The sequence below is a fragment of the Typopeltis vanoorti genome, chromosome 12, assembly GCF_054136105.1.
Source record: "Typopeltis vanoorti isolate ZY-2024b chromosome 12, IOZ_Tvanoo_1.0, whole genome shotgun sequence".
NCBI classification, from domain to species: domain Eukaryota; kingdom Metazoa; phylum Arthropoda; class Arachnida; order Uropygi; family Thelyphonidae; genus Typopeltis; species Typopeltis vanoorti.
The window spans coordinates 138,205,281-138,232,867 of NC_143560.1; the positions used below are offsets into that span (position 1 = coordinate 138,205,281).

General features: G+C 36.7%; 1 protein-coding gene across 1 annotated transcript in view; it reads left to right on the top strand.

Annotated features, from left to right (window-relative positions):
* The window catches only part of LOC150101251 (uncharacterized), a 187,878-nt gene that overhangs the window by 73,748 nt on the left and 86,543 nt on the right, over positions 1 to 27,587 (top strand). The window contains exon 2 of the mRNA XM_090402196.1: positions 17,197 to 17,335. Coding sequence (XP_090258322.1) covers positions 17,197 to 17,335 — 139 coding nt within the window. The remainder of the gene's footprint in view (positions 1 to 17,196; positions 17,336 to 27,587) is intronic.

Here is a 27,587-nt window from a genome sequence, read left to right on the forward strand (position 1 = left end):
GTACCAACGTATGGTAGGAGTGAACTGTCTTCAGTAATGTAATATTGTTTACAAAATTTTGGTTGAAGGATTCTGATAGTTGTTGTGGATCTGTGTTTTGATCAAAATTGTTTGCGATGAAGTTTTGTGTTAAACAATTCGTTGAGCATCCATGTTTTATTTTTTTGTTTTTTTCCCCTCATATTGCCACTGTCCGCAAAAAGTTTCTGGAAGTAATTTCTTTTTGCAGCGGTATTTTAGCTTTTATTTGATTTCTTGTCTGTTTGTATAGTGTTTGTTTTCGGGCGTCATTGGATGATTTTTTTAAATCTCTTCCAATTTTTTTAAACCTCTTTCTTGAGGATAGTGCTGTGCACTATTATTCATTCATGCAGGGTTTGTATCTGTTCAGATTTTACGTTAAAGCATTTATTGATTATTTTTGTAAAACAAGGAAAAATATTTCATTCAAACTTATTGGATCTTCTGAGAATCTGTTCCAGTTTGTCTTTTGTGAGTCGTCTATAATGTTTTTGGCTATGATGGTAGAGATCGGCTTGCTTCGTAGAGTTTTCTTGCTCGTGTTTGTGGAGCAGCTGCTTCTAGTGCTGTGGAAAGTAGTGGCTATTAGGTAAAGAACCGCCATTTTTGTTATTATTGATGACGTGTATGAGTTTGTAGGGACTATTATGTTGCACGTATTTTACTTTAGTGCTCTTCTTTTCTCACAACTTACCAATAACGCCATTTGTTTGATATCATGGAAAGGTGTGAAATTACTATGCTGTAATAAATGCGACCTTTTTCTTTGCTCCAGATATTATTCCATCGGATAATTAAAGACATTCTTGGAGTAAAATATTAAATTTCAACCTCTTGTAGGTTATATTCTTCCAGATTCGCATCCTGGGATAGTGCATCGACCTCAACATCAATATGTTCTTACACTCATTTTATGAAGCTCAAAGGACATTTTAAAATATTTAATCACGAGATATTACTCGCTGTCAACTTAACTTCACAATCATACACACAAACATAAGAAGTATAAAAAAAACACTGACTTACATTGATAACACAGCTCGATTATACCATGATAAACATAAATGCGCTAATACTGACCGAAGTTGCAATAAACGACACAGAAATTTACGCATGCGACATAAATAATTATCAAACCTACAACTTATGCAGACCAAACAAAACAGGAGGTGGCATTTATCAAAGAAAAATACAATGTGACAGAAAAACAAACTCACTTCGAACATGCGGAAACACTGATTTTGTAAATCACAAATAGCCACAATAGTATCAAATACACAATATACAGACCCTCCCAGATAATAATCCACTCAGTTTTCTTCACGATTAGAAACATGGCTAAGCGGCATCGAACTGCGTACAACACACAGGCTCATCCTAATAGGAGATATTAACATAAATACTCTTGACCACGCTTCTTCAACCACTAACACAACTTGATATACTAAGTCAGTACAACATAAACCCTACCAACAACAAGAGAAGAAATACTCAACTCACTAACACAATCATGCATTGATCATATCAACATACGGGCTCCCATCCATACATATACACCATCAGTAATTAACGGAAAAATTGCCGATCACTACTTTGTCTCAACTTCGTTTTATTACGTTTCCTATCCCCCTCCCACCACCACAAAAGTCGACAAAAATCGATCATACTAAAGAGCATTGTCGATAACCAAGTAAAAAATACAGACTGGAATTCCCTACTTAAAACAAACGATCCTGTAACATTATACGAGAATTTTCAACTAAAGTTCACAGAAATATACAAAAAAGCAACAAAACCTGCACAAAGGAGATGACAAAAACAGACAACAATCCATGGATAAATGACGACATACTAAATACTATTACTGAAAAAGAAAATCTATGGAAAAAACTTAAAGTCACTCAGTAACACACATTTACAAACCTTATACAAAAACACAAGAAATAAACTAACAAAAATTCGTAGGGCAAAAAGACGCTACTACTTCCAAAAATTCATGGAATATAACGATAACATCAAGCAAACATGGGCTACACTCAACGAATTAGTAACCCGAAAAAAAAACTTCAGCAAACTTCAGTAACCCGAAAAAAAAAAAGATTCTATTGCAAAAAGCTTCGATCAGGTCACAAACCAAGAGGATCTAGCAGGCTCATTCAACCATGCTTTCACAAACAACATCACACACCTCAAAAAAGACAAACTACCAACGATCAACAAAAAACTACCGACACAAAGTCAACAACAAACGATGTATTTTACGCCCGTAACAAAACAGGAACTTAAAGAAGCACTCCCAAAACCACTCCAGGAATAGACAAAATAGGACAAAAGAAGGTCTCGCAAACAAAGGGGGAGCATTTTACAAAAAAAATAATAACTTGAGCAGTCGAAATGCAATTCCAATTTCCTGAACTTTCACGACGGATTCCCAATTACTTTTAAGAAATAAGAAATAACTATCACTTGCCTTTAATTCATCCTAAGTTTGCTGTACGCTTGGATGGTAGTTCATTCTAGAAATTTAACTCCGTAGAGCAGTCTTTCTCAACCTCCTTTCATGTGTGCCCCATTTTTTAATATTAGTTTTTGTGGCGCCTCACCACATTCCTCCCTTGCAATGTGTTGAGTGCCTCCCGTGTTGACAGACAAAACCCATAAAAGTTAGCAAAACAACAACAAAAAAACCTAGGAATTAATTAAAATTTTTACATATTCATACAGATTTAAATACGTCGCCAAATCTTTCGAAAAGATCTGCATCACTGCACAGACCGTTGAATCGTATCAGCCTTTCGGAAACATTCGCGATTTCATCACGAGAAGTCTCGAATGTTTCTGCGAGTATAAATAAGGTTTGAAGTGACAAGACGACTGCAACAGTGAGAAGTCCGTGGTCGGCGTTATTTTACTCCTATTCGCAATGATACACAGCATAAAAACAATCTTTTCTAGTGTAAAAATGAAAAACATTTTTAATGGGACGTAAGCGGGCATTCGACGACTGTGGAGCGTCGATGTCAACAAATTCAGGTTAACAGACTATCACACCGAAAGTAAAATCAAGAAAGTATGCAGCAGAATATTTAGATTTCTGTTTTACAAAGACTGAAGTAAATGATGAAGAAAGACCACTGAAGGTTATTTTTTGTTCGAAAAGTTTGGCGGCTGATAGCGTGAAACCGAATAAACTTAAAAGGCATTTGAAACAAACTCATAAGGAATATGTTAACAAATCTTGAGAGGGCTTTGCTTCCAAATTGAAATGTTTTGAAAAGCAAAAATCTAGCATTAAAAAAGCGTTGTATGTAAATGAAAAAGCTTGACAACCTTCTTACAAAATTTCGTTAGAAGCTGTCAACCTGGTGAACAACATTGAATTCACTGCTACATCTTCACTGAATGAAGAAACGCAGGCGTGTGAGACTGAAGTATTAGGGCTATAGCACAAACTGAATAAGAAGTCATCAATAGGGACTGATGGAATACCAGCACGTGTGCTGAAAAACATTTTTATTGTTCAGCTGAACTGGTCATTCCTCTGACCAGGATGTTTAATGAGTCTCAGAACAGGGAAGATTCCGCAGGAATGAAAGGAAAGTATGGTAATTCCATTGCACTAGGGTGGCGCAAAGATCGATGTATCCAACTATCGACCAATTAGTATCTCAGGAGTGATGGTGAAGATTTTAGAAAAATTAGTTAGGGTCCGCATTCATAAAGGGTTGACAGTGAATCTCTACTTTGCAATGAGCAACATGGGTTTACTAAGGAAAGGTCATGTTCTAGCAGCTTGTCCACACTCTATAACAATGTTACTATTGAACTAGACAAGGGGAATGAATACACCATTGATACTTTAGGATTTTGCTAAGACTTTTGACAGAATACAGCATGTAAGACTGTTGCATAAATTGGAGTAAATGGGTTTGGATTATAGAATATTAACATGGATAAGAGGATGGCTCACTGACATATCAAAAAGTGGTATACGGGAGATCTGAGTCTGCAAGATTTAAGGTAACAAGTGGAGTACCACAAGGTTCAGTGCTTGGTCTACTGTTAATCATTAGTGTTCAATCTGTACACTAATGATATTGGGAAGAGTTTGACAAGTGACATACAGTTATTTGCTGATGAAGCAGGATAATCAGGAATGCTGCTGGTATGCAGTACTTGCAGAATGATTTCAATAGGCTGGAATTGTGGGCATGGGAAAATGGATATCAGTTCAATGTCAGTGAATGTAAAGTCATTCACTTCGACGTGATTAGATATCCAATATCGTATTATATTGGTGGGATTATGCTTGAAGAAACTGAGGCTAGGGATCTTGGAGTGTTAATAGATAGGAAGTTGAAGTTTAGAGGCCATGTGGCAAAGATTGCAAATACAACTCGAAAGATAATTGCAATGCTGAAACGAACGTTCACATGTAAAGATAAGGATGTTGTTTTGCCTCTTTACAAGGCCTTGATAAGATCTCACTTGGGCTATTGTGCGCAGGCCTGTTCTCCTGGTTTCCGTTGTGATTCTGATATATTGGATCGAGTACAAAGGCGAGTGTTAAAAATGATATCAGGATTGTGGAATACTGATTATGAAGATTGAGAATTTGTAGACTGCAGACACTAGCAAGCAGGAGAAAGAGGGGTGGTATGATTGAGACTTACAAACTTCTGAAACGGTCATTCGGGATTTCAATTGATGGAATTTTTCAATTTATGGAGGGTGAGGAAAGGACGAGAGGACATCCATGGAGGCTGAGAATGAAGGTGCCAAGAAGGGTGTGAGGGCTAGAGTTTTCTCTCAAACGGTGGTAAGTGATTGGAATGGATTGCCTTTGGATGTCGTGAATGCAAGCAGTGTGAACGAATTCAAGAATAAGTATGATAGCTGGTATGTGTGTGTGTGTGTGTGTGTGTGTGTGTGTGTGTGGTACGTGAGCTCCCTCAATGAGTCTGACTCCCTGGAGGTCTCTCTTAATAATAATAATAATATAAAATAGCTAGCTGCAAAAAGCCCCACACAATAGCAGATTGGTTTATAAAATGTAGCCATCATCATAATCTTACCAGTTTTACTGGTCACTCAGAATTTTTTTCCAAAGGAAAAACAAGCAAGAACAGTAAGTTTGAATGCCCGTACATGTGTCTTCTATACAACTCGAGAGATAAGTCTCAGATATATAGACCTTGAGCGACAAATTTATCCCGAACGTCCTTCTATATATTAGTGCAGGTTTACAATGATGCTATTTCATCAAAATCGCATGCCTATCTCCTAATTGATCTCAAGCAAACGTGCACAGAAAAATTGGCGATTGCACTCCAATATTTTCCCTGACGAAGGAGAAACCAAGGTTTATATGCCCAGAAAATGATTGAAAAAGTGTCAGTTATTCAGGATGAAATCTGACAGACGGAGGTTTTTGATGGTCCTTGCTTCGTGTAATTCTGATAAACAACACAAATCATTAATTTCAGCCGCTGGTAGAGAAGAAATCTCTGATATTTGTTTACATTTTCTGAAAGGTACGTTACATGTTTCCCATCATCAGAAGAATACGCCTTCAAAATACAAGACTCAGATTCATCATCTAGCAAAAATACACGCGTCTCTCTCGCCTCAAAAAAAGTTTTCCAAAAAGGAGGAAGATTTCTGGGAGCTCCCATTCCTCTTTTAGCACCCCTGCTCGGAATAAGTCGCTGATGGATAACATAATGAAACTAGTGCTCCACAAAAAAGAAAACTCTTGAAGACGATATCGAGAAAATTTTAAAAATGACGCCGGTGTCTTCTGATGAAAAAGGTCAAGTTATACATGGACACTCTTAGTAAATACCTTTTTCTTCAAAGAAAAAAAAAATCAGTTATTAATTCAGTTCCTCTCGTCAGTTTTTAAGAACCAAGCGACGATGTTATTTTACTAGGATTACCACCAAATTTACATCAAAGTGTGCGTTTATTGTTATCTTATCTAAAAGTGAAAGTTTTCAACTGATCGTCTGATGGGTCCATTCGAGTGAACAATTTGCCTCTACCTGACGTGAAAATGCGCGAACTTTTATTGGGAGTTTTGAAAAAACCAGGTAAAAAGGAAAGAAAGCATTTACCACCTGAATACGGACAGCTACAAACTGTGGTTAAAGATTTCCCGTTTATTAAGAATAAGAAATGGATGCCATACTAAAAAAACCATGTACCTATAATATATGTATCAGTATTACCTTCATTGTATATCTAATATGTTTGTAATAAATATTGGATGTCTTATTGTGTTTTTATTTATTACAAAACTAATCGCTAGGTACACGTAATCAGTTAATATTATTTTATTTTGACAATAAGGCATGGATTGCATTAACATAGATAACACTAATAAATCGTAATTCTGAGACGTAGAATAGATCTTACATAGTATTTGGTTCACAGTAAAATCTCTACTCAGTAACTTACAAAAATACACGGTTGTTGTTGTTGTCTTGTCCTTTGAAGAGTCTTAGATGTTTCCGTGCGCTCTTTGTACTGCTTTGGCTATGTCTGTGATTTTGTTTGTATAGAGCTGTTGTTCAGGATTAGGATCTATTTCTTGCAAGGCTGCTGTAATTGCTGGACAGGTAAAGATGTGAGTGGGTGTCAGTGGGTGTAAACCACAAGTGTCACTACTATTTGGTTGAATCTCAGAGGCATTGTAAGACACATTTCCACAAAATCTGAAGAATTCAAGAAACGTCTTGTCTGGCTTACTTCCAAAAGAACAGAAAAATATCCTTTACTTTTTCTCTTTGATGTTTATGAGTACCCAGTGACGCCCAGGAAAATAAGACTCATCCATATTAAAACTAATAGCTGTGAAATTCCCCTCTATGTTTTTAGGAAGATGATCTTTCGGTAACACGGGTATTGCTTTAGTAAAATCATCTAAAGATAATAATTGCTTCAGATATAACATTCATTCATTTCCGAGTAATCAAAAACGTCACGTTGGTGTGAGTTCTCCAATAAAATTTCGAACTCTGACAATAGAATAACGGTGCGTTCTGTGTTAAGGTTTTGGCAAATTTTACACTCAATGAAAGATTACCGTCGTGGACCAGGGATAAAGGCTTCGCTATCAAACTGTTCGCTTGCAGTGAGATCAACTGTGCAAAGTGAATAACCCTTTGCATACCCATTCAGTTTAATATTCAACCCGTGATCTTCATAAGCCGTCTTCATTTCGTTGATTAGACAATAATATTCCCTTGTGAATACGTTCGTGCCAAACCACGGTGAGAACGGACAGCTAGGAATTTGAGTGTTGTCGAGATGAAAGTTCAGATCAAAATTCTGAAAACAGTATGGATTCTCGCCATAACTCCTGTTAAACGCATTAGAAACTGACTAATCCTGGGACTATTCTTCTCGGAATTTTTCACAGAAATAAATGATCGCGAGTAACACTCGTAAGTCCTTCGTTTATTGAAAATGGTTTTACTTCTATATGTACCAAGGGATGTTTGGCTGTTCGTTTTGTAAAACATTGGCATGTGCTAATAAAATCGAAGGTGATATCTTTGCTTTTCGCACCTATAACGTAGCCTCTTCAAAGACAATTTTGTAGTTTGGTTTAGCTTCAGTAGAAATCAAGGCAAATTCAGTTTTTGCCCTGATAAGTCGTAATCTTGGACCAACTTGATTAATTAAATATCCTGCTTGGCTAAACAAATCCAGATGAAGACGTTCAGTCATTTTTATTGTTAGCTTTTTTCCGCGAGTTTTTGTCTTTGTTGTAATCCAGACGTCGGAGTCATTGCGCCATTCTGTAGAAAGGTTACATCAGAAGGGTCGTCATCTTTATAAAACATTCCACAAGCCACATGAGTTCTCTTTACTTCAGATCCATACTTCAATAAACTTTCCAAAAAGGCACGATATCCACAACAGTTATTACTAGAACTTATTAGTGTATCTCCTAAAATAAATCCACTTGTGAAAATAAAGAGTGTAGAAATAAGTTCGCAGGAACGACTTTGCCATTCTTATAGCGACGAAACGTCAGCATTCACAATATTAAAGCGTAAACAGAAAACTGATTTCACCAAACCGAGGTAATGCCGTGTGCCACTTACAAAGAATTCTAACGGTTCGGTTTCGAGACTCGAAAGGGGCTAAAATATGCTGCATACAAACTTCTCATGTGAATAGTCAGTTGGCAGTACACAAAAGATATTGAGCTCGAACCCACGCACTCTGAATATATCGGGGATCGTGTTCTCTTCGACAAAGATGCTGCTTCTTTCTGCAGGGTCGCTTTATACCAGATTCCAGTTGTTTTTCCAAAAATTCCTTCGACTGAAGTAAATCTACACCCACGTCCTCTGCTCGTCGCTTGACTGACTCACGAATGTTCTGACCAGGCACATATCCTATTATCTGTTTTCATTGCTTGTTTTGAAAGAGCACGTGCTGCTAGTTTAACGAAAGGGGTCACAAACTTGAACACACTTTAACCCCCCCCTCCTCATTGGAAAGTAGGACCCTTGAACATGTTCGCGTTTATTCCTAAATCCTGATTGATTCCTAAGTAGCAAATCCTCGTTTCTTGAAGTGGAGTTCAATCACCGATTTCCCGGAACGAAATAAGAGCGGTTCCCCACTGTCTGATCTTAAATTGATTTCTGCAATTTGAAAATTTTTCGTAGACACCGGAAAGTAATCTATCTTGTTGTATATTTTAGAAACAATCACTTCCGTCATAAGTAGCATGAATTATTCTGAGCAGAGGTGCATGCACATCACCTACGACATGCGGAGACACCAGATTGTAATAACAATAAATTCCGTAAACTTCTTCCTTATGTCAATTATGTACTTTCCTTTGATTTCTTCAGAAAGACGACGACCGATTTGAGATTCGTCCATCCCCAGTAATCGGGCAAGTGCCGAATCAGCTTTAGGAAATCGAAGACTAGTTTTATCGGGAATAATTATTTTAACTTTCCCAAGTGCTTCTTGTTGAAACGTCATTGCTGTGAGCTTTTCTAAAGTATTCAAGAAATCGAGGGGATGGAATAATATCCGGGCGGAATAGAAACCTTTTTTGTCTCAATGTTTCCAATTCTCGTTACGTTACGTATCTGAAAAGGCATATTGTGGGCACTTTTGAGTTCAGTTAGAGCACTTGGCATCGCAATTGTTCCTGGTCCTTGCCAGCCGGTGTAGGCCTCTCCAGAAGGGATTGCAGGACCTCCCCCAACAACTGAGCTCGATCCGAGGAAAGTTTGATCTGATAACCATGTCGGGTATGTATAACAACATTCCACCTTCCCTTTCTTTTTTTACCATCCACAGTAAACATCACATAGGCTTCATCGCCATCAGGAACAGCGTTGTTCAGCTGTCTTGCCAGCTGGTCTGCATTCCCCACTGTAGTATACGTATCAATTGAACAGCTGAAAATCTGTATTCGCCCTTAGTTTCATGTGAAATTTCAATTTATTGACAGACTCATCTACAGTATTGAAAACAGCAGTTATTTGAATTTCAGCTAAATCCATTCATGTGGGAAAAGATCAACAGCATGTGGTAGTCTTACAGAATAATTTCCTCTTTTGTTCTCTGGGAATATATCCATAGAAGCTGTACTAGGCAAGATTAGATACTCCATTGCATAAAGTAGAATACTCTGATATCAAAACCTTTTCCAACAGATGAATATTCTTGCAATCTGTTAACCATCTTTAACGAATTGTAGAGTGAAGCACGAAGGCTTTTCGCTGTCTGTTAAAAACGGTTCGACACGGTTGCTCCAAGCTTCCAACACTTCAACAAGATTTACACGTGATAGGGCAAGTGCTAAATGAACAATAGCATCCCCTACACCACAATGAATGCATCTCTGTGTCGCTTAAAATGAGGGGTACATGGCGTACAACATCGAATAAGGCTTCATTCACAAATCTTGTATGTCGAGCTCGTTTCTAGAACGGCCACTTCTGTAAACAGCGTCCACGGAGTCGTACACCACTGCTTTTCCAAGTACTTCAGATCTGAAGTCAGATATGCCATGAGACAATATTCCCAACGGTTTCTCAAGATCAGATACTCATCTTCGAAAGTTTGCGGCATCAGATAACCAGCAGCCATAACTGTCCTCAGAAGGCATAGTGAAATTTCAGGTGGTAGCACGAATTTAACACTCTTGTATACTTGCTTCTCTTTAGGTGAGGATCTATTTATACTCATTCACGTTACAATTGTATCACTAAACGAAGTGTTACTGTATCTTCCAAACACACGCATGTCAATTACTGAACAATGCACGCTCTTACCTGTACCATCTCGATTTGGAATTATACAGTTATCACCCTCAGGGAAAACGACCTTTTACAGGAGAGAAAACATAAAGAATCATAATAATACTCCAGAGAGTTGTTATAAACGGAATACTTCGCTTGCATGAATCCAACTCGGGTCTGGATAAGATCGCCATTTCACTAACAACTCCGGAATACCACTTCTAACTCTTCATTTCAACACTTTGTCAACAACGTAAAATTCAGGTCTGGCTATCGTTTTGTATTTCATTGGCATAAAAACGACCAGAAATATCTTTTTCACTTGTATCTTCTAGTCGATAGGTCACAGGACTGGTAAATAAAACGGTCTTGATGATAAAGATTTCCTCGGTCCACGAAGGTGTGGATTCTCTCTCATAAAGGTTTTTTGTCGGGAGATACGCACAACGTTACCTTTCTTAAACAGTACAGGGTTTGGTTCTTCATTCTGACCAAATAACCGTTCGTATACTTTACTCTCGTTCCCGTGATTCATTTTTTCAGGAGCCACCCGATAGATCTATGTTATAGATAAATTATACCCTCTTAAAAGTTGATGTAACACATCAACATAACTATGTATTTTTATAAGTGAAATATTAGAGTACGGTGATATCTTTCTACTAGAAAAGAAAAAAAAATGTATCCCCCGTTTTTCAAGTAAAGCACGCACATGTTTATTTCAAAAATTCTTTTCCTCTGTCAACCTGTATCTGTATAGGATCCTCTGCATACAGCAACAACGGCTTCATAGCTCTGGATACTTCTAAACCTCCTTTGGTTTTGAGAGGGTGAACCCAAGCTTTACGAGAAAATACATCAATCATAGTTAATAAATATTTAAAACCATTATTATTAAATCCATCAAATCGCATTGATACTCATGAGCAATTCCACGTACTTTTGTTTTCAATCGTCCAAATCTACGTTTCGTTGGTTTATATAATGTATTGGTAGTTGATCATTTTTGCAAAGAGCTTCTCGACATAAGTCGAGAAGCTCTTTGCAAAAATGATATGCTTCCAAACCCTCCCGGATTCGAAAAATCATAATATTTTACTTAAATCATTCCCTTCGTAGACATCTTAAAATAAACAGACAAACACTAGTTCAGGTTAAATTCATTTTTATTAAGCAAATATTTACATGGAAGACAATAGTGTACGCAAATAGCTGTGTTGAGAAATAATTACATAAAAGACACTATACATCTGTAAAGTACATTCAACACCTCCTTTGAATAACAATGTGGATAACACTGCCAAGAACTGTCCATCCGTCAGAGAAGATTCGAGATACATCTTTATAGAAATATCCTTGAAATTGTATGCAAGAACCTCTGACATAAGACAAAACACATTCAAAACATCAAGATGTTGGGAAATACTACTTGCACTATCAATCAACGTTAATATTACATCTGGATCACTCTATCGTCACTAATAAAACGAACAAGACCTCCTTCCACTCTCACAGTGCAGGAGGGAAGAGAAAATTCCCATCCTCCATTTTCCTGCAGGCATCATTTGATTTGTGGAAGTTGGAATCTCAGCACAACCCGTACATCAGAGCCGCCAAAAATTAATGTAGCTGAACAGGATTCGAGACATATTTCAGAATCCAACCCTGACATAGATAAATGCAAACATACTCTGTTAGTAAGAAAGTACTTACCACTAGCCTCAGACATGCTTAGATGATTTCAAGAACTAGGCAGAGGTTTTTTTATAAAAAAAAAAAACCATGACTCTCTCTCCCTATTGGAGAGAGAGAGATGCGTGTGACCTAACTACAGCCAACCACGAGACAAGACAGGTCAGTCAGAGACTGATAAGGGGGTGAATTTAATTACTTTTTTTGATGTGGAGGTGAACATCGATTAAAGCTACGCTAGAAAACGAACTCATAAGAATATTGTCACGTGATATGATATAAACGACACCGTCTGGTGGCCTCAAAACGATCAGCCACGAAAACAAGTCCAGACCGGTTTGGGGGGGGGGGGGGGGGGAATAAAACCATCCGCTAAAACTACGCTAGAAACGATGCTCTCACGTGTACATGTCATGTGCATGTGTGATGTCATGTGCACATGACATCATACGTTGATAAGGGCAGAATTACCCCCCACACACACACACACAGTTAAAACTTCGCTGTGTAGGAATGGGTGGTTACCCATTAAAACTACCGTAGAAACGATGCTGTCATTTGTACATGATGTCACACGTTGACCTCAAAACTAACTGGTCACAAAGCAGTTCAAACCAGGTCGAGGGGGGTGAATTTAATTACTTTTTGATAAGAGAGGAATTAAACTCCCCGATTAAAACTACCTCAAAGTCAAACCTAACTACTTTCATATGATGTCCAGAGACCTAAGAAAAGTTCTGGATGAAGCTGTAAAAATCATAAATTATATTTAAGGCTGTCCTCTAATTACCTGACTTTTCTCTCAACTTTGCGAAGAAATGGAAAGAAATCACACAACTTCTTCTTTTTCATACCGATGTTCGTTGGCTTTCTCTTGGAAAAGTACTTCGAATAAATCACAAGTTGTTTTGATGAAAATTTTGAATTGAAAAAACATTTACATAATTGGAATAGATATAGATATATTTACTGTATTAATTAATCTTAATTTGCCTTTACAAGACAAGGAAATTTCTATATTTCATGTCCGCCACATTGGCAAAGATCAAGTTTTGGCAAAAGCGGGTTGGTAATGGAGAATTTGACGCGTTTCCATCTCTTCATGAATTTCTCGCAAGTTCAAATGAACAAATTGATGATGATGTGAAAATTACTATCATGCAGCATTTACAAAGCTTACAAATGAATCTATAAAAATATTTCCCTGAATTGGACATTAATATTGAGTGGATAAGATACCCTTTCAATAAAAACAAATCTATGCCAAAGGGTCTGTCCAATCGAAGAACAGCTTTCAGAACTAACTTCTAATGGTCTCCTAAACAATAAAAACCACGTGAATACGTTATCATAATTTTGGCTACAAATACAGAATGAATTTACCGAATTAACAGATAAAGCTCTAAGGTTCATTTTTCTATTTCCAAATTCATGTCTGTGAGAACCTGCATTTTTGGCCCTTGTAGATATTAAGACGAAGAAGAGGAACCGAACTATAGATGTCGAACCGCATCTGAGATTGAAATTAACAACTGTAGAGCCAAATTTTGCTGAAATTGTATCCCGCCATGAACATTTCACTCCTTTCATTGGCGATAAATTATTTAAATTAAGTAAAAATTTAGTGTCATAAATTTTGTTCTATTAAAAATAAATGTTTTGTTTACATGTACATCTAAATTCAAACTAAAAAGACATTTACAATGAAATATACTTTTTATTTATTTATTTATCATTATTATTTTGATAGGGGGGGTGCTTGGTAATAATGAAAATTTAAGGGGTACGCGGATATCTGAAGATTGAGAAACACTGATTTGCAGAGTTACTTTTATTGGTGGAGGGTATTACCAAGTTATACAGGCAGGTGGGTTAGATCCAAAGCAGATGAAAGTACATAACGCGACTCCGATCCACTTTTCGCATAAACATCTGAGAGATGAATTTGTAATTTTTTTCTGGTTTTGTCTTTTGTATTTCTGTTCTTGTAGTATGGGGTCCAATGTTCTGTTACACAGATCGGTGCTGGAGGTTAATTATTGCTGTCGTTGGCTTTTTTTTTTTTTGCATGCAATAAGAATACGATCTCTCGCTTACAAGAGATGTGCCGTTATCGCTGCTGGTTCATCTTGGTTACGTGCGGCCCCCAGCTGACTGAAGTGATATCCGTTGCTGTCCCAGGAATTGCTACATTAACAACTACCGTTTGTATTAAAGTGGACAAGTCTTCTGCTTGTCACTTGGGATTCCCTCTACAGATAAGCGTTGTTCCCTTGCTTTTTTGTATCATATGTTCCACTGTATTTCAGGATGTTTACTTTGTTTCTTAGTTCCGTTTTCTCTTTAATTTTTTTGCGTCTTGATCACTTCCGTCAGTTTTCATTTTATGTTACGAACTGTAGTTATTGAACTTTAAATACTCTTCCCATGTGTGGAATTTTTTTTTGTTCCGTGTATATTTAATAAAATTAATTTGTTTTATCATTTCTTTTGTTATTTAATAAGTCTTGTATTATGCTTTTGATAGCGTCATTTGCATAAAATAAGTCACGAAGTGACTCTTTGTTGGTTTTCTCTGCCTTTCATGGACTGTTTGTTTGCTTTGTATTTGGTTTTTCCCTGCATTAATTAGCGCCTTTAGCCTTCCAAGTCGATTCTGACAATCCGGAGTATTTATAATTAATGGCACTTACTTTTACAGCCATTTCAGTATACGTAGTGGCTCAGGAAAGTTTTGTCTTTCATAGAACAAAACAGTGTGTGTGTGGGGGGGGGGGGGGATTCTTCGTTTCTTCCTTCGACTGTAATAGTGATCTCTCATATATAATAACATACTTTTAATGTGTTTAAGTACTGTTACCCGGAAATTATTGATTTCTTTTCAACCATACTTCGAAGAAAGAAATGAAAGCATGAATATCATAGCTCAATCTTAGCCTCCCCTTCATCTTGGCTAATCTCCAAGAAATACTTTTCTTTATCGATGAAATGCTCTGCAAAGGACTTAAGAAAGGGAGTCTCATTATTTGTTATTTCTTCACACGAACGGTTTTCTTACGAGGGAATTTTTCTTCTGAGAAAAGTATCTGCAGCATGGTGGCCACTAATGAGTTGAGAGCCGAGATAATTTAAAAAGAGAATGCAGTTTTGGTTCCGCGAAGTGATAGCCTGAAAAGAAGTGAAATTTTAATTCTATGACATTATGGAAATCTTAAAAGTGAATTGACAACAATACAGAACAGAACTGTGTTCTGTCCAACAATTTACGCTATTATACCATGGAACGACGGCCCAAGCACAGAATAATTCAAAATTCGGGTTCATTTTGATGTGCTGGGCACGCAGAATATAAAATTCACACAGCTACCATATTTATGTACAATTTTACAATTCTCTGAATTATCACGATAGTCTGTGTCTTATGAAATCCGAAATGTTGTACTTATTGTCCTTAATTTTTTATCCGTCTATCCATCTTACCTGTCGAGTTAAGCTCAATAGCCTGTCACAGGCAAGTAACTTGGCTGTGACAGACTACGGAGCCGAACTCGCCTGTCTTCCGTAGGGGAAAAAACCTTAATAAAGGCACTTACGTTCGCATTACACTGGCTAACCCACCTTCATTTGAAAAGCTTCGATAGAGGTTCATCACGTTCTAGACCCGATTCAAACCTATTCACTTCCAACCACAGGCCATCATCCATGCAGAATGAGCTACAGAGGATTCCTTAATTTTTTTAAAGGAAGATTATTGAATCATTTTTCTATAAAAGAAATATCACAATTATTTTTGTTTTCTTGAGGTTTTTTTTTTTTTTAATAATGGTCAGTGAAAGGGATGATCATAAGACACCGAGCTGATATGGATTTACTTGTCAAATCAGGAAAAATCCACACGTGACGAGTAACTCAAATTATGTTCGGGCTGCATAAATTATTGAATTCCTGAAGCAAAATTAAAACTGCCAGAGAGAACTTTCTTTCTTTATGGCCTGCGTTTCCACTGATTTTTGTGATTAGGGGAAAGGCTGAAGAAAATACGCTGCAAATGAGGTGGGCTGAAGGTGTCTTCTGATCGTTGGTGTTATTACGGTAAATGATTGCTTTGTAGCTGTTTCATTTCTTTTTCTTGCCAACAGATAAAATACGCAATTGCAAAAATTATACGGAAGCTCCTATTTTCTTGAGTACGGTGTGCCAACGAAACTCGACGGAGTAAGGTGAGGGGATGCACGTGAATCGTATGTCTTGATTCTGTCCAGATATCTTCAGTAAGATTGATTCAAGTCTGATTCAAACTCGTGTGATGCAGAGCGCAGTCAATTTTTGCAAAGTAGGTTATTGGAAAGGAGGTACTTTGAAGGAAAACACTTAAGTTGCTTTCAGGTCGCTCACCGCTATTCTCATTCGGCCAACTTGCCGACGTATGCCACTGGCAGGTTTGAACTTATTTTGCGAATCGCCCTGCATTCTCATATGCAGCCGCAAATCAGTGAGGAAGTCGCAGGGATGGAGAATAGTGGACACTTGAGGTTCCAGAGCACGGCTCGTCGTGTGCGAGATCGATTCCTAAAGACGACCGTTTGTGAGAAACTGCGGCCAACTTCATGGCGATAGTGAAGAGTTGTTGATTCCTGGTCCGAGAAAGAAAATGAGAAACTCTTGGCCAAGGGAAGCAATCAGAAAGGCTTTCGCATTTGTCTCGACTTCTTTCTTCTGTCAAGGTGATGAAAGCTTTTTTTTTTTAAATATCCTGTGGTTTTCGTTCACAACTGCGAACTCGATTATTTGTTCGTTCAACACGTGCATTTGAAAATGCAACAGAAGCTTTTTAAATGCAAGTGATGCTTACACTTTTAAGATCAATTGGTTTACGACCTAATCTAGCTGATACCTTTTCCGGTAGGTGGCGTCAGTATATCTACATATCTTACATAGTTTCCACTTCGGTGCTATTAATAATTTTGTTATGAAAATTTGTTCACTGACGGTGTTTGGTCAGCACTTACGCTTTCCAGCTCGGACATACTTTGGAGTTGCACGCCCACACACACACTATTTTAAGTATTCTAGATTTCGCATGTTTAAGAATATTGGTTCAGTTTTACTATATCTTGATTCCTATTAAAATATTTTAATAGCAAATCTTAGACAAATGTGTGTATTGAATATAATATTCAAATAGCATTTTTACTTGCAGGTTTCGTCTCCAAATGACTTACTGCATGCTGTGGTGGCTCTGTATGACACTTGTTTGCCAAATGTTTCAGTCCAAACTGCCTACCGCATTGTTTGTACTGAAGGAACAAGAACGCTTCTCCTCCTAAGAGACACAGCAGGTAGTTCTGATATGTTTGTACCAAATATATATGTCAATAATTCTCAATCCTCTTGATGATGCATAGGCTTAATAATAATAAAAAAAAATACTCTGTAGTTGTTGTTTATTAACTTAACGTATGAAACGTTAAGTTAATAAAGCGGTTCTCTGTTGTTTTTCCATTCCGGTTTCAATTTAAATCACTTAGTAATCAGCAGATTTCACCGTGAAGGTTTTAAGATGAATCTGCTGAGTTTTGGACATTATGAAAAACTGGGATGTAATTGCAGGCTATTCGGGTTGACCAATTCAAACTACGCGATTAAAGTTTAATGATCGTAGATTGTAGTGATATTCTGCAATTATCAGTTTTATTCATACTCTGTCGACGTCATGGCCTGCATCTTTAGGATTGGCTAATTTGATAGCAAAGTTTATTTTGGTCTTAAATATTTGTTCACCAAATAATGCGGTCCACCTTTTCACTTCAGTCCAAACCGCTTCCATCTCATAGATGCTTTCTGAATTCCTTCTAAGTTTGAAAAAATTCAGCTGTCAGTTTTCGAATTAGTTTCTAATAATAAGAGGGGAAAATACAGGTGAAACTTCTTCCTGTGAGTTATATCGTTCGTTGAAACGAAATAGCGGCTTTACATATATGCGATTAGTGCAAACATACAACAATCTATTTGAACATCTATTTGAGCGTCACCAATAAGTTCGAAGTTGGAGATGCTGAAATACTCGTATGCAAACCGGCAGTTAGTCTTACAATTCTTTTTGGAATTCCTGCAGTTACTGAGAATTTAAAGCAATTAATTCATGCCAGTTAACTGCACGCGTTAGACGGCAACCGTCTTTTTTGGGTTGCGAATTTAAATACCGAGTTTTAGCGTGCCACATCTCGTTTATAGCATTCAGTTGCACACAGAATGCAGAAGTGAGCCTAACACTGTGGTGACACAGGTCATCGATATTGTCATTCCATGATAATGGCGGAAAATGTTCTCCGACGATTCCATTCTTATTTTAGTGGTGTAAAAAAATCATTGGGACTAGTTAGTTATTTCTTTGAGATGGTGAGTGTGTCCTCACTTGGCAAACCAACTGTTTGTTCTTAATTATTTGTTTACCCAATAATTTACTAAAATGTAAAAATAAAAACATGAAAATTTAAATCTCCATCGGAGAATAGATCGTATCTCAGCGTTGAGACTATCGTTTCGAAATTTAATGTCGAGAGACGACAGTAAAATGCTTCAGACCGAGATTTCAATCATTTTCGGTTCAGGCGACCACTGGCGCATACACTCGGCGTTTAGTTCCGTTACTGTTGGAACTCTATTTTGGAACTAATTTTGGAACTCTACAACTTCTGATCAAGAAGCTGTCGGTCAGAATCCCGACTGGGGTGTAATGAATGTTCGGCTGTTTTGACGTGATAGTCCGTTTTCGTCTCTCGGCGAACGACCGTCATTTAGAGCGGGAAACGAAGAATTTTGGTATGTTTAGCCTCCGGCTCATCGGAATAACTTTTAGCTCGCCGGTGAATGTTGGTCACATAGAGCAGGGGAGGGGGGGAGGTTCTATTCTAACACCGGACATCAAAATTTTACCGCCTAGAAACTTTCAGAAAAATACAGAAAGCAGGAAATGATATTGTCTTGTCTTATGACGTAATCAACTGAGCTAAAATACTTTTAAGAACCAGTAATTACTATTCTCACCGTTCAGGTTTTCTTATTTCCAAAAGCAGCAATCTGGTCAGAAAACCACACGCACTTAAGAGATTCATTGGAACCCTTTCCTCACTTGCTTCTGCTGTACTTCCAAAGAAAACACTTCGATTATATTTCCAGCGATGTTATTCGGGATTACTGCGGTGGAACTGCAGCTACGAGGACGGTGTTAATTATTATTTTCTGTAAATGGTGTTCTTCTATTCGGATCTTTTTACGGAATGAAAAATCAGTTTTTAGAGGAAACCTACGGATGAGGTCAGCCAAGTCTCTTCTGGGTGCGAACCCAAGTCTTCAAACTACAGGGCATCGTCGATATTTTTCGTACTTCGCCTAACTTCAAGTTCTGAAAACTTTTGAAAAACCAATACTTGCTGCTTATTAGACGCACTGACTGAGCACTCTGCTGGGTGTGACAAAAAAAAATCTCCGCTGGTTAAAGAAATGAATGGAGGGGAGTGTTGCTATCAGAATTTTAATACCAGAAAAAATGGACACTGAATAATACAATATGATTTGCAAATATACAGACAGAAAGAAACTTATCCGAAGGCTGGGATGGTATTTTATAGGAACATTAATTAGCGAGTGAAGTCTTCCCCTAGAAGAAATGGTAGGGTCGCAGGTACCCTTTTCACAAAGAGTTAGTCGGACAATCACAAACATCCATGCTCCTGGGGGAATTCGAAACCGCAGCTTCTTGACCGGAAGCGGATATTTGTGATTGTCATTGGAAATCGAGTGATGGTTAGCGGTAGATAGCGTTGGTGTTTTACAATCAGTTAGTGATTGAATGCTGAAGACAGAGTTGTATAGCAGGTGCCTTCCCTCGATGAGTACTGGACTCCCTGGAGGTGTCAAATAATAATAATAATATTTCGATTATATGAGGGTACTCTGAAACCTTCTCGGCCTCAACCATAGATGGCAAGATTATCGGCAACATTATTTTTTCCTAAGTTGGTACATCTGCCATAAGCATCCTTATGAAATTGCAAGTCATTCTATCAAGTAGTCTGTTTTATGCAGCTGTCTAAAGCAAAAGTGTTCTGTATTCCTTGAAATGGATAAAATTCAGTATCCTGGGATTATAAAATTCTTCGTAAAAGAAGGTTTAACGCCAAAAGAAATTCATTCGAAGTTCTTAAACGTTTATGGGCACTCTTCTGCTTCGTTTTCGATAATTAAGAAATGGGCTGCCGAGTTTAAACATGGCCGACTAGTCTTGAAGATGATCCATGCGAAGGACGTCCAAAAAGTGTAACACCAGAAATCATTGATTTCTTCTTCTTCCTTTCCAGGCTTATAGGCCAAGTGGCCTGTTCCGAACTCAATTCCATCTCTTTAAGGGTCTTCCTCTGCATCGAGTACCTTTTGGGTGGTAATTTAGAATTTGTTAGGTATTCTGCTTCTATTCATTCTGAGAACGTGTTCTTTCCATTTTTCTCTATAGCAAATAACTGTTTCATTTAGGGAGGTTGTAATTCCAAGTTTTTTTCTGATTTCGCTGCTTTTCATTTTGTTCATTATTGTGACTCCTTCAGTTCTGCGCCGAAATTGCATTTCGGATGATTAAATTCTTCTTTCATCTACTTTTTTTATTGTCCATATCTCGCTGCCATACAGTAATGTTAGGTTTAGCTACTGTATTGTAGATTCTTATTCGTGTGTGTTTTTGTACATAATTGGGTTTAAAATTTTTATTTATAATGCCTGTTACTTTTAAAAAGTTTGATATCTTTGGTTCTATATCAGCTTCATTTTCATATGACATTGTGCAACCTAATTTGAATGTATTTACTTGCTCTATTATTTTGTTGTTTATTACTATTTTGCTTCTTATTGGATTAGCACCTTTGAAGGCCATGACTTTTGTTTTGTTGGTTGATATTTCCATACCATATGTTTTTATCAGATTATTTAGACTCCATAATGATTTTTGTAGTTCATCTTCATTATTTCCAAGGATTATTTGGTCATCAGCAAAAAGAAGAGTAGCTAATCTGGTGTTACGGTTTATCTTGAACCCTCCTTCATTAGTTATCTTCCATTCTTTTATGATTGTATCTATCTATATATATATATATATATTAAATAAAATTGGTGAGAGAGGGCAACCCTGATGTACTCCTTGATTTATTGGTTTCCAGCTTGATGTTGAATTATTGTACTTCACAGATAATTCAACATCATGTTATAAGGCTCTAAAGAGTTGGTTTGGTATTTCATATTCTTCTAGGATTTCCCATAGGTTTTCTCTGATAATTTCATCAAATGCTTTGGTGTAATCTATAAAAGCTATGTGTGTTTCTATGTTCATTTCTCTATTGCTTTTTTTCTGCTGTATTCGATTTTTGATTCTATTGTTTTTAGGTTGAGCCAGTTTTTATATGCTTTTCTTTTCTTCAATAATGCATTTAATTTCATCATCCCAGTCCCTAAGGCCTCTTTTTTCTTTTCCACTTTTTCTTTGTTCCTAAACTTTCTTTTGCAGCCTTTGTCATTATGGTTTTTAGGTTTGACCATTCTTCTATGTTCTGACTTTGTTTTATACTTGTCATCCAGTTCTTTATTCTTTTTTGGTACAAGTCTTTAATTTAATACTACTGTCGTCCAAAAGTCTAACTTTGAAAGATTCAAAATTTCTATTTTCCATATGCTTTTTTGTTGTTTTCCATCTTGGTTCCCATTTTGCTTTTCCAATTAAAAGGTAATGATCTGATTCTATTTCAGATCCTCTGTATACTCTTGTATCTGTTATCATTTCTGACATTTTGATATTGCTCATTATGCAATCAATAATGCTTCTTGTGTCTCTTGCTTCCCAGGTGTATCTGTGGATGTCTGAAGAAGGTGTTCATTATTTTAAGGTTATTCCTTTAGTAAAATCTCTTAATCTATTTCCATTTCTATTACATTTAAGTTCTCCGATAGGTCCTTTGTTTGGTTTATTGACAATTCTTGCGTTGAGATCTCCTATTACCAAAATGTGATCCTTAGGATTGGTCTTATTTAATATGTTCTGCAGTTGGATGTAGAAGTTTTCTGAGTCCTCCTCTTTTCCTTCTTCAGGTATTGATATCAAGTGCACGATATGTTATTGGATGACCGGAGAGTCAACGTGGGTGAAATTGCTGAGACTATAGGCATTTCAAAAGAACGTTTATGATATATTTTGAATAAAGAATTGCAAATGAACAAGCTTTCCGCAAGATGGGTGCCGCGCAGCAAGACCAAAAACGCACTCAAGAAAATCTCTGAACAGTGCTTGGGGCGTTTTAACAAGAATAAAACAGATTTTGTGCGTCGGTTTATTACTATGGATGAGACTTGGATTCACCATTACACACAAGAATCCAAACAGCAGTCAAGACAGTGGACAGAAGCTGATTGTTCAGTGCCAAAGAAGACAAAGTCGGTTCCATCAGCAGGAAAGGTCATGGTATCAGTGTTTTAGGATGCTTAAGGCATTTTGTTTATTAATTATCTTTAAAAGGATAAAACAATAACCAGGGATTGTTATTGAATTCTGATCTTTTAACCAGACTAGAAGAAAAGATGCGTGAGAAAAGATCCTGTTTGCAGAAGAAAAAAATCATCTTTCATCAGCACAATGCACCTGCCCACAAATGTGTTTTGGCGATGACAAAATTAAGGAATGAATTGTTGGAATATCCTATGAATTACACTATGAGTTGTTGGAATATCCACCCCTATTCCCCATATTTGGCTTCCTCTGACTTGTATCTCTTCCCAAAACTAAAACTATTCCTCGCTGGTCAGCGTTTTTCTTCGAATCACGAGGTGATTGCAGCTGTAGAGGGGTATTTGCAGAACTTACTGGAACCACTACAGGGACGGGGTAATGGCGTGGAGCATCGCTGGAATAAATATATTAGTCTTAAAGGAGATTATGTTGAAAAATAGAAATAATTTTGAAATTATGAATTTGTTTTTACGTTGTTAGGCCGAGAACTTTTCAAACCACCCTCATATATATTTCACATATGGATGGGTGTCTAAGTGCGCAGAAATATAACGAATGGTTAGCAGAATAAATATTCTTAAATATGTTGCGCTTTCTCCCTATACCTATTCCAGTTTTGTAAATATTAATATTCCATCAGCAGAACCTGCAGTATTGTACGTAGTGAAAAATATTTACAACCTTTTAAGACGAAACAGAAATTAGGAAACTTGCCTATCAATAATATATTACCTTCAATTTTAAAGAATAAAAATATTATGAAAATCTAAACAAATAATACATAAACACATAAAAAACTATATTTTGTGAAATTTATCTTTCACTGTATTTACTTTTCATATATCAACGCAATATCATTTCAATTTTCTAGCGAATAACATTTTCAGCGAATTTTTTCCGTGATGAATTTTCCTGCAATGAATTTTCCCAGCGAAAAGTTTTCCTTTCGATGAATTTTCCGCGGGATGAATTGTCCGTGAACCTACCGGATGACACCAGAATATTGTGTGCTTCTATCCTTTTGTAATTTCTTTGAAAGAGAATGTTAAGAAAAATTAATATTTTAAACTTCGCCTGGAATTATGTTTGTGTTGTTGATTGGTGCGATCTGCGGGTTTTTCCTGATGCAACTTCTGGCATTTTCTTCCGGTGTTCTTCTGTGAAATATTCAATTTTACTTTCTGTTTCACATTGGGAGCATCACGTTCTTTTGATGGCTGCTAATTGTCCTCTTTACACCGAAGTGTCTTTCATCTGTTTTGAGTTGGTTGTTCTACTGTAACTTTCATTTTATTTATTAGTTTTCCTTCTCATTTTTACGCTTCCCCTCCAAGTGTTTTATTATTTGCATAACTACAATGCTTTTTTCCCCTACAATAATTTTAATTCATAGTGGTCCACTGTATACATTTTTATTATATTACTTTGTCTATTTCGTTTCACTAATGTTCGAATTTTAGTTTCATTCTATTCCTCTAAAGTTATCCAGTCCTATTTTAATATTTTTCCCTTTCATTTTTTTTAATTTTCAGAATTCTATAAACTGAAGCATAATTCTTAATTTTAAAATAAGCAGTGCCAAGGGTCCGTGGTCATTGCCTATCTCTGCTGAACCGTACATCTTTCACTTTCATTTGACAGTCACTGTATTGTCTACCCTTCCTTCTATTCCTACTGGACTTTATGGTGAAAAATGTGATTTATTCTTCGTTGATTCAGATGTGCAAAACTAAATATAAGTTATTGGTTTCAATGATTCTGCTGCTCCTTTTTATAGGTTTAATGCTTGGATTTACATCTCCCAGAATAGCAATTGTTCCACTCTTTGACCGATCAACTAAGATAACATTGAGCCCATAATGACTTTATTATCTGTGTATTAAAAATTTGACGCATGTTTAGAAAATAGATCCAGAATTTTGAAACTGAACATAAAATGTTTGATGTAATTTTTTTAATTTCTTGATACTTAGAGGTATATGGCAGTGTTCTTGAAGTCGAAGCGCTGTTTTTAATTTCATGAGGCATTTAAACATGAGTGTTGTGTTTAAATGACTCGTACGTTTATAAAGAACATTACATTTCACAAAAGAGTATTTCGATTCTGAGAATTTCATTTCATTCTCAATTCGCTGCACAAGAGATTTTGCTTTATAAATTCTACTAATTAGGTGTAATTGCTTTATGAGGAAATGAATTACTAACTTTTACTTTTTTTTCAACGTAAAAGTAGTACAAGCTGCAGGCGAATAATTCGTCTTTATGGATGACAATGCCACACCACATCATACACGAGCACTGGGGACAGAGGACAGTAATCGAATGTAGTGGCCGCACGCTTCCCAGATCTCAACCCCATACGAACACGTTTGGGACGCAACAAGGAGACGCATTGATGTTCGTAATTCCCCTACAGAAAACAAACGAGGCCTTGCCCTGAAGGAGGAGGGAGTGGGCCATTCTTGCCTCAAGAACTCCTGAATCACTTCGCGCTTAGTACAGTGCGACGTTATGAGAGCTGCATCGCAGTTCTGGCTGGACATACTGAAATGTCTTCCGCATAGTTTTCTGTAAGCACTGTACATTAATTCCTTAAGTACGTCATTAGGAAATGTGTAACATTTGCCTGAAACGTATTGCAATTTAATTTGTACGAAATATTTAACACAGTTCTTGTGTAATATAATTTATGAGTGTGCTGGCAATAAACTTATGTCCACATTTGACTGTAGTCGTGGAACGTTTTTTTTTTTTCATATAAAGGTAAAAATGTAGTTCGTCATTACCTTTTGGACAACAGTGTACTTTCCTTCTGGTTAAAGTCAGAACTCAATAGGTCTTTACCGAGAAATAGTCGCAACGAAAAATTACAACGGTGAGCCTTCGGTTGTCGTGGAACTTCTTAAATGCGGGTTTTATGGGAAATAATGAAAAAAATGACCTGTCTTATGTGGATGTTCCTCTTCTGATGGCTACAATGTTCGAAAAGCGACCGCCCTTTCTCAGAAATAATGTGCCATATTAGGAGTGAGCCTGCATGAGACCTTATGTCAATCCGAAGTATCGACATTTTACATTCGGATAAGAGCAACGCACGCCCATTTTCAAAACATTCTGCATTCTGCTTCCACATAGCTCTGCTTACATAAAGCTAAATGCGAATCCTACAAAGATGTAGCAGAAGAGACGAACGTAGATATAATTTCATAGAAGAAAAAGGAAATGAAAATGAGTTCCGATCAGGTGAGACAATATTATCACGGATTTTATTCAATGAAAACTAGAGGCGTAGTTTTATTTATGCAGAGACATCCGTCAAACGACTAAATGGCATTTTGAAACACTCATCACTTTTGGTTTCGAAATTCTTTCTATTTCTTCTGCGATTCCATAATGAAGAGAAAACGAACATACGGGAAATGGATACTTTGAAATCTTAAATGATGCGAGCATGAACGAGGCGAAAACAAAACTTATTACCAGACAAATCACAAGAAAGAGAGAGAATCATCGAATGAGACTGAAGCCAAAGCAAATCGCTCTGATAAGATAGATACCGAAGTAGAATGCAACGACAACGTCTACGTAATGCGATCAGTTATTTTGCCTTCGCAGTCCATTTGATTTCACTGGGACCATCCAGCAATCATTCACGCCCTAAATAGGAAGTTCCGAGATAGTATTTAACGTACACCATGCATATGACCTAATCAACGATAGGAGTACTGATTTTGAAACCGCCAGAGGATGAGCTGCTATTTAGTAAGTGAGGAGCAAATGTTGAAATGGTCGCAACAGCTTAGATGAACATTTGAAGATTAAATAACATAGCCAAACAAAAACAGTCTTTTTACTGTTCATTCTGAGTATATTTTTTGGCTACTACCTTAATTAATTTTAGAAATAAGATTACACTTCTTTTTTTTTTTTTGACTAATAATTTTAATGATAAATTATGCCAACAAGTTTCACCAACTGGGCTGTTTTGCTTCTTAAAGGCACACAAACGGTAAAGAGTACTCAAAGTCGCTAGTACATAGAACAAACGTATAAAATGTAACAAAAGTAAAAAGACTCGTAACATCATATGCAGGAGCTGTGTTTCATTAGTTATTTTTATTTTGATACATTTTATAGGTTTGTTCTATGTAGTAGCGACTTTGAGTTGTCTTTGCCGTTTGCATGCCCTGAAGAAGCCAAACAGCCCAGTTGGTGAAACTTGTTGGCATAATTCATTATTAAATTTATTATTCAAAAAATAAAAATAAACAAAATAAACATAAATAAATAAAAAAAACCAGTGTAATCTTATTCTAAAATTAATTAGTCTTTTTACGTTATGCTGTTTGGAAAATTACTTGATCCATATTCAGATCGAGTAGTATTTGATAAATCCGAGGCATTTGCAGTTGGCACTATTGCAACTTTTTCAGTATCTTAAAATGCAGATCTCCTTACAAATGCTAAAGCATTTCATCAAGTTTCAGAAGAAAAATGTGAGAAAAACATCCTGTACCTCATCACTCACTGACCGCAAATCCCGCTCACAACTTAGACCATAACAACACACTCTCTAATACCCAATTTTAAAAAAAATAATTCTAGGGATATCTCCAGCAATCTTTAAATAGTCTGGAAATACATCTCTGTATTTATTCTGGTAATTGTTGACTGACTTCATCACTACGACTCTGTCAGTTTCATTTCTGTTAAAAAGGATTCTCCGAGAATTAAGACTGAAAATAGGAAACCCTGTTCCAAAACAGTAATTTCTTCTTAAAACAATACTATTCAAAAGAGGTCCGTAATAATACTTATTTCTAATCTCTCTCAGTTTGTTTCTTCTGGGTCGATACATTCTTCTATGCTTTCCTATTCATATTCGCTAAACTCTTCGAATGTGTGATACGTTGAATACAAATCAACGTTTTCTATTTAAGCAGACCTTTTGATTAGGCTCGCTATAAAATATGTTTAATGTGTGGAATTTAGAAATCGTTATTAGTCACTTGATTTACTTGCCCTCTAAGCCAGATGAACATATC